General features: G+C 47.0%; 1 protein-coding gene across 3 annotated transcripts in view; it reads right to left on the bottom strand.

Annotated features, from left to right (window-relative positions):
* ELP1 (elongator acetyltransferase complex subunit 1) overlaps positions 1-14,296 on the bottom strand; it is a 123,750-nt gene extending 109,454 nt beyond the window's left edge. Inside the window, exons 1-3 of one of the 3 annotated variants that reach the window (XM_045020783.1) lie at positions 14,163-14,296; positions 13,347-13,515; positions 5,205-5,357 (exon numbers count right to left, since the gene is read on the bottom strand). In XM_045020783.1, coding sequence (XP_044876718.1) covers positions 5,205-5,357; positions 13,347-13,496 — 303 coding nt within the window. In that variant the 5' untranslated portion in view covers positions 13,497-13,515; positions 14,163-14,296. Of the gene's footprint in view, positions 1-5,204; positions 5,358-13,346; positions 13,516-13,632; positions 13,897-14,162 lie in introns of those variants that run through there. The other 2 variants (XM_045020785.1, XM_045020782.1) reach the window with 2 other exon arrangements.
* Between the last annotated feature and the right edge of the window lie 58 nt (positions 14,297-14,354).

Raw genomic sequence — 14,354 nt, 5'->3', positions numbered from 1 at the left:
TGATTTGCCCTGAAGACTTGGGATGCATTTGCAGCCAGTACAGCTACTGGAAAAGTCTGTTAACTTGTCTGGGGATGGAGCAGGAATCCTCCAGAGACATCTTCATGAAGCTCTCCTGGAGGTACTCTGGAAGCCTTTGCAGAAGGTTTCTGGGGAGGGCTGCCTTATTTCGTCCTCCACGGTAGGACACTTTATCATGCCAAGGCAGTAGCAAGTAGTCTGGAATCACTGCAGCACAAAGCATGGCAGCGAATGGTCCTGGGTTTTGGTCGTATTCAAGCAACATTCGGTCTCTCTCTTTCTATGTTAGCCTCAGGAGAGTGATATTATTCATGGTCACCTGGTTGAAATAGGGGAATTTTTGTAAGGGAACAGTAAAAGGACCCCGGTCATGCTGGGCTGTTTGCACTTGGCTAAAAGGGCTCATCCCTGAGAATAGCCACGTGGTGGGGTGGGAAGAGGTGGGTGCTGCACATCCACCCGAAAACCGCTGCCCCTCCTTTTAAATGGCAAACCCAGCTGGCATTGCTTGCTATGGGAAAGGAGGATGCTGCAGTTTGAAACCATTCACACATGTTATGAAGGCGTTAGAAGCCAACACCACATAACCTTTGGCTTACCATGGCTGCCTGGAAACCGAATTCTGTTGCCCAGCCGTGTGTGATGTGTCGTCATACCGGCAGGCGCTCAGTATAAAAGGCAAAATCAACCTTGTACCTAAAGCGTATGTGCTGTCTTCTATGAATTGCTTGATTCACTGTGAAAGAGTCTCCCTTTTGTTCTCAGAAATGTATCATCTTAAATTTTACTCTCCCTTTTTATCCCCCTGCAGCTGCAAATGTTTCTATGCTCCCCCTACCATCTCCATCCCTGAGGTTATCGCAGATTAGAAGGCGAAAAAACGACTTGTGACGATAACATGTTTTCCGAGCTCATGCAGTCCTCCTGCACTGACAGGGCACAGCTGAATGCATGGAGGCATTCAGTGGCAGAGTCCAGGAAAGCATTAAGTGATGAGAAGAGGCAGGATGCGATGCTGAGGCTAATGGGGGCACAAGCGGACAGGCTCAGGTGTCTGGTGGAGCTGCAGGAAAGCCAATAAGAGCACAGACCGCCACTGCCTCCTCTGTACAACCGCCTGCCCAAGTTCCATATCCTCCTCACCCAGAAGCCCAAGAACGCATGGGGGGAGGCTCCGGGCACCCAGCCACTCTACTCCAGAGGACGACCCAAGCAACAGAAGGCTGGCATTCAAACAGTTTTGATTTGTAGTGTGGCTACAATAAGCAATGTGGCCTTGTCCTTCCTTCCTCCCCACATCCCACCCGGGCTACCTTGTCAGTTATCTCACTTTTTTTTAAGAAAGAATGAATGCATGGTTTCAAAACAATAGTGACATTATTTCCTTTGCCAGCTGTGATTGAAGGGGGGAGGCTGGTTGGCTTACAGGGAATTAAAATCAACAAAGGGGATGGGTTTGCATCAAGGAGAAACATACACAACTCTCACATGGTAGCCTGGCTAGTCATGAAACTGGTTTTCAAAGCCTCTCTGATGTGCAGTGCGTCTAGCTGTGCTCTTCTAATCGCCCTGGTGTCTGGCTGCTCAAAATCAGCTGCCAGGCAATATGCCTCAACCTCCCACCCCGCCATAAACATCTCCCCCTTACTCTCACAGATATTATGGAGCACACAGCAAGCAGCAATAACAGTGGGAATATTGGTTGTGCTGAGGTCTAACCTAGTCAGCAAACAGCTCCAGCAAGCTTTTAAACGTCCAAAGGCACATTCTATCACCATTCTGCACTTGCTCAGCCTATAGTTGAACAGCTCCTTACTACTGTCCAGGCTGCCTGTATATGCCTTCATGAGCTATGGGAGCAAGGGGTGGGCTGGGTCTCCAAGAATAACTATTGGCATTTCAACATCCCCAACAGTAATTTTCTGGTCTGGGAAGTAAGTCCCTTCTTGCAGCTGTTCAAACAGCCTGGAGTTCCTAAAGATGCGAGCATCATGCACCTTTCCCAGCAATCCCACACTGATGTCGGTGAAATGTCCCTTGTGATCCACCAGTGCTTGCAGCACCATTGAAAAGTACCTCTTGCGGTTTATGCAAGGTGGCCCGGTGTCGAGATAGGGATATGCGTTCCATCTATCGCCCCACCACAGTTAGGAAAACCTATTGCAGCAAAGCCATCCACTATGACCTGCACATTTCCCAGAGTCACTGCCCTTGATAGCAGAATGTCAGTGATTGCAAGGGCTACTTGAATCACAGCAGTCTCCACAGTAGATTTGCCCACTCCAAATTGATTCCCGACTGACCGGTAGCAGTCGGGCGTTGCAAGTTTCCACAGGGCTATCGCACTCGCTTCTCATCTGTCGGGGCAGCTCTCAGCTTGGTATTCCTGTGCTTCAGGGCAGGGAAAGCAACTCACAGAGCTCCAGGAAAGTGGCCTTATGCATACAAAAGTTTCGCAGACACTGGGAATCATCCCAGACCTGAAACACTATGCAGTCCCACCAGTCTGTGCTTCTTGGCTGGGCCCAGAATCGGCGTTCCACTGTATCAACCAGCCCCACTGCCGCCATGATGTCCCAATTGCCACATCCCGTGCTTTCAGGAACGTCTGTGTCCATGTACTCCTCACAATCGTCCTCATGCTGCTGTCTCTTAGCCAGGTTCTGCACATACTGCAGTATAATGCTCAAGGTGTTTACGATTGCTCACAACAGCAGCGGTGAGCTGAGTGGGCTCCATGCTTGCCATGCTATGGCGTCTGCACAGGTAACCCAGGAAAGAAGGTTTGAAATGATTGTCTGCAGTTGCTTTCACAGAGGGAGGGAGTGTAGGAGCAGGATTTTATGATTGTATTATGAAAATTAATGATGATTGATTTCATCCTGCCAGCCACCCTTTTTGAATAGCAGAAAGGAATGACAGACCAGAACAATTCTTATGACTGATTATGGCAGGGGTCAGCAACCTTTCAGAAGTGGTGTGCCGAGTCTTCATTTATTCACTCTAATTTAAGGTCTCATGTGCCAGTAATACATTTTAACATTTTTAGAAGGTCTCTTTCTATAAGTCTATAATATATAACTAAACTATTGTTGTATGTAAAGTAAATAAGGTTTTTAAAACGTTTAAGAAGCTTCATTTAAAATTAAATTAAAATGCAGAGCCCCCCGAACTGGTGGCCAGGACCTAGGCAGTGTGAGTGCCACTGAAAATCAGCTAATGTGCCGCCTTCAGCACCCGTGCCATAGGTTGCCTACCCCTGGATTATGGTCACCCTTTTGTTTTAGGATAAGTTATAATGTCTACTATGGTTTCCTATATGTATTACAAATTAGGCACTCTAGTTAAATATACTTTCTAAACCTTAAAACAAAGAAATGTAAGAGACAGGATCTTGTATTGCGTCTATGTTAAGGAGATTAGAGGAACGTTGAGGGCCTGAAGCCCCAATGTGAATTGTTTTAGTTATAAGATTTAACAAGGCTTGATTTACAATGTATTCTGCTGAATATAAAATACTGCTGTCTGTACCTTTGAAGGTTTCTGTAAGAGATCGTTTGTGTGAATGAGGAATGCATGCATCATGAAAAGATAAGGTGTGAAAACCATCACAAATGTCCAGATGGTCAAGAAGAAGTGAGAGAATTGGAAAGACCAGGAGACAATCAGAAAACAATCATTGTATCCGATGCTAAACATATTAGCAGCATTGACGACCTCAGAGGTGAGACAGGCACCCCCGAAGGCGAGACAACAAATAGGAGATAACAATGGGAAGCCCGACAATAACCATCAAATGATAACAGCAGAAAACCCCAAGATTAACACCACTTAAGGACAGGATGACATTGCAAAATGCATGGACTCAAATAGGAATTTACAACTATAAAGCTGGGGTGTTTTGCCATGGAACTCTGGGGTCAGTCCTGCAAAGCCTCGGAGCATCGGATCACAACCGACAGAGCCCAGCTCCTCACTCGTGCTCAATCTAACTGACCATTAGATTGACTCGAGCTACAACAGACTAGTAACTATTAACATCAACTGGCAGGAGAGAGAGAGAGAGAGAGAGAGAGAGAGAGTGTGACTGAAAAGCATCTGCTAACTGTTGTATTTTCAATAAATGCGGCGTATTTGCCTTTTCCCCCCTGAAAAGATCCTGTGTGCTTTGTATAGCATAACAGGAGGGAGGGGAGACTTACGACGTGTACCCAAAACCACCCGCGACAATGTTTTTGCCCCATCGGACATTGGGAGCTTAACCCAGAATTCCAGTGGGCAGCAGAGACTGTGGGATAGCTGCCCACAGTGCACCGCTCTGAGATTCGATGCTAGCCATGGTACTGAGGACACACTCTGCTGACTTAATGCGCTTAATGGGGACATACACAATCAACTGTATAAAATCTATTTCTAAAGATTGACTTCTACAAAATCTACCTAATTTCGTAGTGTAGACATACCCCAAGTGTCAGCACAGACTGGCTGCCAGGGTGTCACCTAACCCTGGATCATGCCCTGCCTACTCTAGAACTCCCCTTCGCTGCTACTTCCTTTGCAGTTGCACCAGTTGGAGTACAAAAGCAGATCTTCAGAAAGTGTCATTGTAGATAGGACCCTAGTGAATTTAAGCAACTTGCCCAAGATCGCACACAAATCCATAGCAGAGCATGGACTAGAACCCCATCCCAAACAAAGTCTGAAGTCCCAATCCCCTGCGCTATTCCCTGAGCTAAATGGTTCTGGTTTCTCATTAATGTTGCCTGGCAGTTATGCTTCATGACCTTTAATCATGGAATGTAAAACTTCTATTCTTTAAATGAGATCTATAGATCAGAAACATGTTTCTAATATACATTAGTTTTCTCTGAAGATGTCCTGCACTAACTGATAAGTTTCTTGTTATTTAAAAACAAAGCTGAATTATAAACCTATTTTGTTTTGAGGTTAACAAATTAACTGATTTCAGTAGGACTCCCGGTGCAGGCACTGAAGTGGGGTGGAGGGGGGGCATAGTTCCCAACGTTTCATTACTTTTCATTGTCAAGGAATTAAGCAGATGACCAACACTTCCGAGTTATATACATTCTCAGTTACACCCAAGAAACCCCAGAGAAGTCAGTAAGGCTGCATGGGTAAGAATGGAGGCAGGCTATGACTTCTCCTTTTACCTTCCAGCTTACCTGCTTTGTGCTGAGGTTGCACAGTATAACATCTCCAGCTGCCGTAGCAACACACACACACTCCTGATCTGGCAGATCTTCAATGCCCACAATGTGACCACTTCCATCTTCTGGCAGAAAACCATCCACAGTCAAGGAAATGTCATTCGTCACCTAGACAGAGAGAACAATCAGAAAATGACTACATATTACTTTGTTTAGATTTATACAAATCCAGAGGGGGCAACTATCTATACACTCTAGGCACCCAACACCTCCAAGAAATACAGTACAAATATTACCTCACATGGAGCAGTAAGATTTAATGGAACTCACCACCACTGAGCTAGGCAACTCAGACATCAGACAGGGAAATACCTGGCTTTATTCTCAGTTACATGGAAATATTTCATTGCTTTTCAAACTGATTATTTAAGTGAAAGATCAATCAGCAAATAGCAATGCTCCTGAACAGAATGTGTCCCATTAAGTATCGTTTTATGGCCCCTATGCCCCCCACCTCAAAGGGGCTATAAGAAGGTGCAAGTTCCTGCTGAATTTGCTCCAACATTTCTGAAGGATCATATAGACAGTAGAGGGATAGCATCACCTTAAATACACATGACTGAAATGTTTTCACATGCTGGTTTTACAAACTACACATCAGAATACTACAGCTAGAAGTTTAGAGAAACTTGGTCTCTCCTCTCCTTTCGCTTCTTTACTAGGTATGCTGGAGAGCACATTTTTTAGAGCCAGTTTGACTATTTTTCCTGTACAAATACATCAGTATCCCCCACCTGTGTGGGCCTTTCACACAGCAACTGAGGAGAGAAAAGCAATTATAAAACCCAAAGCTGTGATTGTAAAACCATACATACTGGCTAGTGGTATGCATGTGCATGTCGGGGGCAGGGTGAGCATATTTAATGACAACTCAATTCTTGTAATTCACTAGATTTCAAGTTGACGGTGTCACTAGAATCAGTATGGAGATTCTATAGAAGTGTCTTTCCTCATCACAAACTAAGAGAATTCTTCCATCAACACAGTTACAGAACAGAGTACGGGGGAACAAGCTAACTGCAGGGCAGTAGCACAGCATACTCTTACGCAAAATGGAAGGGATCGAGCTGTCAGAGTAATTCAGTCACTTGTTCAAAAGCTGCAGCCTGGGACTGCTGCAGACAGAGTGCACTCAGCAAGGGAGAGCAGTGCCTCATGCTGCTCTGCAGCACGCCTCCCAGACAAATCTGTGCAGTACTAACAGATTCCAGAGACAACAGGGGAAGCACTGCCACAAAGCGAGGGCTGGTAAGGAAGACAGAAAAACTTCTCTTCCCTTGTGTTCTGAGTGGAACTGAAATTTACACCATATTCGGGTTACATCTTCATCTGGAAGGCAACTTCTGTACCTTTTCAAACCCTACCTATGAGTTCATGGCTGCTGTAGCCAGAAGGAAGAGCACACAACACTGCTTGTACAAGTTTTGCAAAACATTGGCCAAACACATCCCTGGGTAAAACCACTCACAACAATGCAGTTACAATTTCTTTCCTGCTGTAACACTGATCTTAAAAGCAGGGTGGATAAAAATCAATTTTTTTTTAAATGAGATTTTTTTGATAGATTTTTTCCTCTAAAAGCATTTTATCTAAAGATAGTTTTAATTAAGATACGTTATAGCTCATCATGGAATGGGGATTATAAATGCTATAGTATGAGACAGTGTATTCATGTAATGTTTAAGAAAAGTTTTGTAAATAAATTCCAATAGTTCAGGGATTAGGGACCCAATCTTATGGGGTTCCAAGGGGCTTCTGTATAGATTATTTAGGTTAATCTTTCTATCTACCCAATGGGACTCAGTGCTCAGTCTAGAAGAGACCATAAGAGATGCTTAGTTTTGCAGTTCTCAAACTGTGGATTTGTGTCTCCGGAGATAACATGCTTGTTAACAACAAAAATGTTTTTAAATAAATAATATATAGAGGTGAGCAATAACAGACCTCAACCCTGTTGTACACAGAGTCAATCCCTTACCTCTCTCTAAAAGTGCAAAGTTTCAAAAAGTTCAATGAATAGAAGATTGTTGGGAGTGGAACAGATCTGGACAAGGAGAAGAAGTCTGGAGATAAATGTGAGAAGGGAGGGACAGGCAGTAGAAACAAAAGTGAAATCGCTTGAGCAGCATATTGCAGAAGTCTTGAGGTCTTTCTGAGTGTAGCCTTCATTGATTTGAGATCTACCATACCATTCTCTCACTAGAAGGGAAAACCTATAAACGGCAGCAGGCCGTAAAAGTGACCCAGTTTGGGAATATTTTAATGAAGTTCCTCTACCTGTGTGTAAGACAGGCATGCGTGCAAAATGCAAACTGTGCAACAAAGAAATACAAGGCTTGGTTGCCCGAATGAAACATCACGAGAAGTGTTCCTTCTCAGGATGAAGCTGCACTGAAGATGTTCGGACATGTTCCTCTCCTCATGCAGGATCTTCGGGTTGATAAACTTTTTTATTCCATGCTTCTTTCTTAAGGACTCCCTGCCTTCCTTCTGGACTATTCTTGAATTCTCATGTTTGAGCAAAAAATATAGTTGTTATTCTATGGTTCTATCATTTCAGATGCAGTTGTGATAAAAAATAAGTAGCTGAAATAGGCAGATCTTCCTTTTACAATTTCACCTTTAAAGTAGTACTGAGTGTCAGTGAATCCAATGAGTAATACTAAATGAGCAGTATGGTAATAATAGTTAAATAACTGCATTGACTTATTTTGTTTAGGAGAATCCATTCTCAACATACAGGATTCTGAAGACTATCCACCTTCAAGGTCACCATCATTTTCTATAGTTTCAGAGTTATCTGCCAATGAAAGTGTTTCGGTCACATCATGTATGTCACATAGCCATAGTATATCAAGTACAGAAAAAAGAAAAAAAACCATCTCCATCATCCAGAAACAACCATATATAAGTTTGTGAAAAGAATCAGCAGATTACAAAAAGAGGTAATTGATTTCAGGCTTGTTGTTTAAAAAAAAGTATTCAAAAATTCCTATGCTTGTTTTGTTAAAATATTATGTTTGCTGTTGAAGAAAAAAATCCAGAATATGTAAAGTTGTTGTTTTAGTTAAATAAAAAAATTAAATGTCTGTCTGGTGATGTTCTCCTCCTAACATGGCATGGCAAGAAAGTCCTCCAAATATTAATGATTAACCTGTTGAATTGGAGATAGTTCACCTCCCAATGGCTTCATAAATATCTGCTTCAATTACCTTTGGTAAATGAAATAACCAATCATTCATTCATTTTCTGATATAGCTGTAAAACTAATCGAAAAGTTTTCAAAATAAATCACTTTAAAAATGTATAGTGAGTACCTTCTAAAAATGAAATCACATCTATCTCTGAGTTGCAAAGAATATGTATTAAGATAACAACCAACAAGAATGTACTTTTATGTAGAAATCCATTATTAAATCAAGTCTTCCTGACTAGTGATTTAAATCAAATCCACCCTGCTTAAAAGGAACTTTGAGGGTTGAAATGACAACATTAAATACAGGCAAGTCTTATCTTAGGCGGGAAGCCCAGCGGAGCCCCTTAAATCCCGCCCGCAGCTCCAGCGGCGGGGCCGGGGCCAGCATTTAAAGGGCCCAGAAGAGCCCTTTAAATCCTGCCCGCAGCTTCGGCAGCCGGGCTGGGGCTGGCATTTAAAGGGCCCGGAGCTCCACGGTGGCTGGAGCCTCAGGCCCTTTAGTTCGCCACAGGGGCTACCAGCCACCTCTGCAGCTGGGAGCCCCCTGGGTGATTTAAAGGCCCTGGGATTCCCAGCCACAGCTGGTGCCCCAGGACCTTTAAATCTTGAGGCCACGCCCCCCACTCCGGCCTTACGCATAAAGTTGAAATCGCGCATGTTAAATGCGCGTAAGTTGTGAGAGACCTGTACCTGAGATCATCTGCCCCCCCGTCGCGGGGCAAGCACACCCTGTCCCCTTTGAGGCAGGGAAACGGGCGTTATAGCCCCATAATTGAGTCCACCTGCCCACCCTTAGCCTAGTGACCAGAATCAATATGGTGGCCCTCACTCGAAGGTTCTGTGGCCTAGTGGCCAGAGTCAATACAACTGCCCTTCCTCACAGGACTGCATGGGCCAGAGACCAGAGTCAATATGGCTGTCCTCATTAGCCAGGCAGTGTGGCCTGGAGATGGTGGTCAGTGGTAGGGGGACCCAGGCCCTCCCTAGTCCATCGGGTCCCAGCTCAGGGCCTTGTCAGCGGCGAGTGTATTCATCACTGGGTCAGCAGGGATCCGACCGAAACACACTGACTTATTGCTCAGTTCTACAACCGGATCAACAGCTAGTTTCTCTGGGCTGCTTCCTACTCAGTCTTCCAGTGACTTGGTCCATGGGTGTTCGAGGTCTTTGGCCTATGAAGTTCCCGACGGTTCCAACGTCTCTTGGGCATCTGCAGGTAGCCCAGTATCCATCTGTGTCTCAGCATGGCTGGCCTCCCCAATCTGGGGCTCCCGGGCAGGAGCCTGCAACGTGAGTCCTCTCTCCTCTGTTGTCCACGCTGACTGAGCTGGGCTGCTCCCTTTTATATTGATACTCCAGTTGGAAAATGCACAGCAGGGGTGAAGGGGTGTGTGGCTTCCTCTGCCCAGAGTCACGGGTAACGCCTCCTTGTCCAGTGCAGGGCAAGTACACTCCTTCACACCTCCATAATGAAATGGTCCCAAACTAGATTCAGTGTCAGAATTTAAGTACTCAGTTATGTCCCTTTACATAATTAAGGCTCCTCCTGTTCTTGAGAACTATAAAAAATGGGAGAGGGAAGGCATATCTGCCTGTGGCAGAGCCAAGAAGCTGAGCACGAATGTCGGAAACAAGGGGCGAGAACAAAGCAGCATCCAAACAAAGCCTGACTGAACCTGATGATACACCTCAGATGCTTTACCCCTTAGGCAGCTGAGTGCTTTAAAAGTCAAGAGAACTTGATGCGCTGGTTACAAGACAACGTGTCTAATGGTTACAGTCAGAGTTCTGGGTCTGACCTCAGCTCTTGCACTGACTCACTGTGTCTGTGAGCAAGGTACTTGGTCTCTCTGGGCCCGTTTACGGATTCTTAGTATACCCCTTTTTAATGAAGATCCAGCCTTCTGAGGAGCAACTGAGGGTACGTCTACACTACGGGACTATTCCGAATTTGCATAAACCGGTTTTGTAAAACAGATTTTATAAAATCGAGTGCGCGCGGCCACACTAAGCACATTAATTCGGTGGTGTGCGTCTGCGGTCCGAGGCTAGCGTCGATTTCTGGAGCGTTGCACTGTGGGTAGCTATTCCCTAGCTATCCCATAGTTCCCGCAGCCTCCCCCACCCCTTGCAATTTCCGGGTTGAGATCCCAGTGCCTGATGGGGCAAAAATCATCGTCGCGGGTGGTTCTGGGTAAATGTCGTCAGTCACTCCTTCCTCCGGGAAAGCAACGGCAGACAAGCATTTCGCGGCTTTTTTCCCTGGATTGCCCTGGCAGATGCCATAGCATGGCAATCATGGAGCCTGTTTTGCCTTTTGTGACTGTCACCGTATGTGTGCTAGATGCAGCTGACAGAGGTGATTCAGCAGCGCTACACAGCAGCATGCTTTTGCATGACAGCAGAGATGGTTACCAACCATACTGTACCATCTACCAATCCATAAATTGGTAATAAGATGATCGTGGCTACCAGTCCTTTTGCACTGAGCCATCTGTTGCTGTCATAAGTGCCCCTGGCTGCTCTTAGCCGGGGGCGCAAAAGCCAAAATTGGGAATGACTCCCTGAGTCAATCCCTCCTTTATGGTATCAAAAAACAGAATCAGTCCTGCCTAGAATATGGGCAAGTGTACTAGAGAACCACTGTATCATAGAACCAGAGAGCACAGCTGCTCTGTGTCAGATCCTGCAGGAATGATGAGCTGTATGCTATTCACAGGGGGTGCTCCTGCAACAACCCCACCTGTTGATTCCGTTCTTCCCACAGCCTTCCTGGGTTACCATAGCAGTGTCCCCCCACTTGTGTGATGAAGTAATAAAGAATGCAGGAATAAGACACAGTGACTTGTTAGTGAGAAATGAGTGGAAGGCTGCCTCCAGCTGCTATGATAGTCCAGACAGGACAGTAAGAAGTGTGGAGGAGAGGAGCCCAACATCCGTCTGCTAGTCCAGGGGCAATTGAATCTTTTCTTTACACATGAAGGGTGGGGGCTGATGAAGCTCAGCCCCCTGTTGCTATGACGAAGACGGTTATCAACCATACTGCACCATCTACCATGAAAAATTAGGTGCACTTGACATTGGGGGACCTGACAGATGCTAGTCGGCATGGTTACCAGTCCTTTTGCACTGCACCACGTGCCAAAAAGCTCATGATGATGAGGACGGATACCAGTCATATTGCACCATCAGCCACCCATAGCGGGGGAGGTGGGAGCAAGGATGTTGGTGTTGAGTGCTGCAGCATCGTGTCTATCTGCATCATTCAGTAAAGATAGGGTGACATGTTAAATAGTCACGAGAGGATTTTTTCCCTTTTACTTCTGGGGTGGGGGGGGCGTGTACATTGCCGAGCTATGCCCTGAACCACCATGGACACTGTTTGTTTGACCCTAGAGGCACTTGGAGCTCAGCCAAGAATGCAAATGCTTTTCGGAGACTGCAGGAACTGTGGGATAGCTTGAGTCCTCCAGTCCATGAGCGTCCATTTGATTCTTTGGCTTTCCGTTACGCTTGTCACGCTGCAGTGCGCTGAGTCCCTGCTATGGCATCTGTCTGGAGAATTTTTAAAAATGATTCTGAATTTCGTCTTCTATAACGGAGCGCTGATAGAACGGATTTGCCTGCCCTTACAGCGATCACGTCCGCATCGTCCATGCAGGAGCTCTTTCTTTATTTTGATTTCGGACTGCATCGCCACCCGTGCTGATCGGAGCTCCACGCTGGGCAAACAGGAAATATTCAAAAGCTCGCGGGGCTTTTCCTGTCTACCTGACCACTGCATCCGAGTTCAGATTGCGGTCCAGAGCGGTCAGTGGTGCACTGTGGGATAGCTCCCGGAGGCCAATACCGTCGATTTGCGGCCACACTAACCCTAATCCGATATGGCAATTCCGATACTAGCGCTACTCCTCTCGTTAGGGAGGAGTACAGAAACCGGTTTAAAGAGCCCTTTATATCGATATAAAGGGCCTCTTGGTGTGGATGGGTGCAGCGTTAAATCGGTTTTATGCTCCTAAAACCGGTTTAAACGCGTAGTGTAGACCAGGCCTGAGCTGTGCAGGCTTAGAGTGGAGCTTTTGAGGAGCTCCTGCGCACTGCAGGAACAGGGCTACAGAGTTCACTCATGGATAAGCTCATGTCTATATCAGTTCTTTGCTTAGGAACCTCAACTAAACAGTCAAAAATAATGGCTCCTAACATGCTTTGTATTGATGTCTATTCAGCTCGGTTGACTCCTATCATTCCTGTACAGTAGAAGGGAACTTCACCAGGCACCAATCCAAAGGCCTCCATTATGAATTCAGTGAGAGTTCTTCGACTTTCCTGTTTTAGCACCTTCAGAATGCAGTGGCAGAAAGAACTGAATTGGACAGGGCATGTAACTTTACCAGGACATATGCAGAATAATGAAAATGTAGATTTGTCTGCCTTCCAGACTGCAAGCTTTCTTCAGAGCAGAGACTTTTGCAGGTGTACCCTACAGTGCTGCAGACATAATGTCGGCACTAAACAAAGTCCAAATGAAGGGCCTAGAGCGTGCTCACTGCTATATAGAACCCAGTGGGGACAAGAACTGAAACTAAGGAGTTTACAATCCAAAGAGATTATATGATCTTTATAGGTGGATGGAACACAAGACACTGCAGCCGCACCACAACAAGACTATTGGCAGCAGAACGCATTTCCAACTATGCATAGCGTGTGTGTGTGAGAGTGAGAGAGAGATATTGATCACAAAGTATTGTCACCAGCTCCAACCCTGTAACAGTCAGAGTGCTCTGAATGCCCAGTAAAGTCAATGGGCATGAAAACATTTCCCATCCTGCAAGAATGAACCCACAATTAGCATCAGGAAAACAGCCCTAAACAAAGCTTTGGAACGTCCACCAGTAACTCACCCCTCGAACAGCTGGGTCGAGCTCCAGGATCCCATATTCTGAGCCAATGAGCAGCGTCCCTTGGTCTGCACGGAGGCAGAAACACTGAGGACTCCCCAAAGCCTGGACAGGCCCATGCTCTCGAGTGTGCAGTAACTTCAAATTTCTCATTGTATCAGCAACCCAGGAACTGGAGAAATACAATCCCCCAAAGAGCTATTAAACAACTGCATAGAGGGAGCTGTAAACTGAGCCTGAGGAAGGAGGTATGTGACTGCCCTGAGAGGAAGGGACGGGGACTACTTACTTCAGAGAGAAGGTGAGCAGGAGGGAAACTGAGGAAAGCTCACAAAACAATGAATGGGCTCAAGGCGGCAGGGCAGCCACTGGGGCCGACACCAGAGCGAGGGGCTCGCCGGGGAACGGCGAAGGGACACGATTACAGCCCAGAGAAGGAGCTGTGTCATTGTCTGTTCGCCTCAGGCGGGCACCGCGCTGTCCCGCCAGTAGCCCGGAGACCAGCCGCTCCAAGAAGGGCAGCGCCCCGCTGGTGGCGGTAGGGTCACTAGAGGGCCCCGCCTGCCAGGTGAGCCCCACGGGGGGGGGGCAGAGCCGCTGGGGCTCGGGGAGGTTTGACCAGCCCCCCCCACCCCCGTTCCCGGGTTTGCAGGCGCCGCGGCGGGTTCAAACTCTGCCTGGAAACAAGCGGCGAGAGGCCCGGGCCCCGCAGCGGCCGAGGCTGCCCGCCCCGCCCGGACAGACAGACACAGGTCCCCCGGGCAGGGCCGCGCGCGCGCGCGCCCCCTCCCAGCCGCCCGGGCCCGGGGCGCTCCTCACCGCGCGCGGGCACCGCCACTCAGGAGACGGGCGCTGCCATATTGAAACCGCTCGCGGCGCGCGACCAGCCGTCATGGGAGGAGCATGCGCAGCAGCGACCCGGGCGCCCACGCAGGGCAGCGGCGGGCCGCGTGCTCAGCTGGTGCAAGGCGCTGAGCCGGCTCCGGCTCCCTGTCGCTGTGCGGTCCCGGG

The sequence above is a fragment of the Mauremys mutica genome, chromosome 6 (genome assembly GCF_020497125.1).
Source record: "Mauremys mutica isolate MM-2020 ecotype Southern chromosome 6, ASM2049712v1, whole genome shotgun sequence".
In the NCBI taxonomy this organism is placed as follows: domain Eukaryota; kingdom Metazoa; phylum Chordata; order Testudines; family Geoemydidae; genus Mauremys; species Mauremys mutica.
The sequence above is the reverse complement of the archived record's forward strand: the minus strand, read 5'-3'. Positions and strand labels throughout refer to the sequence as shown.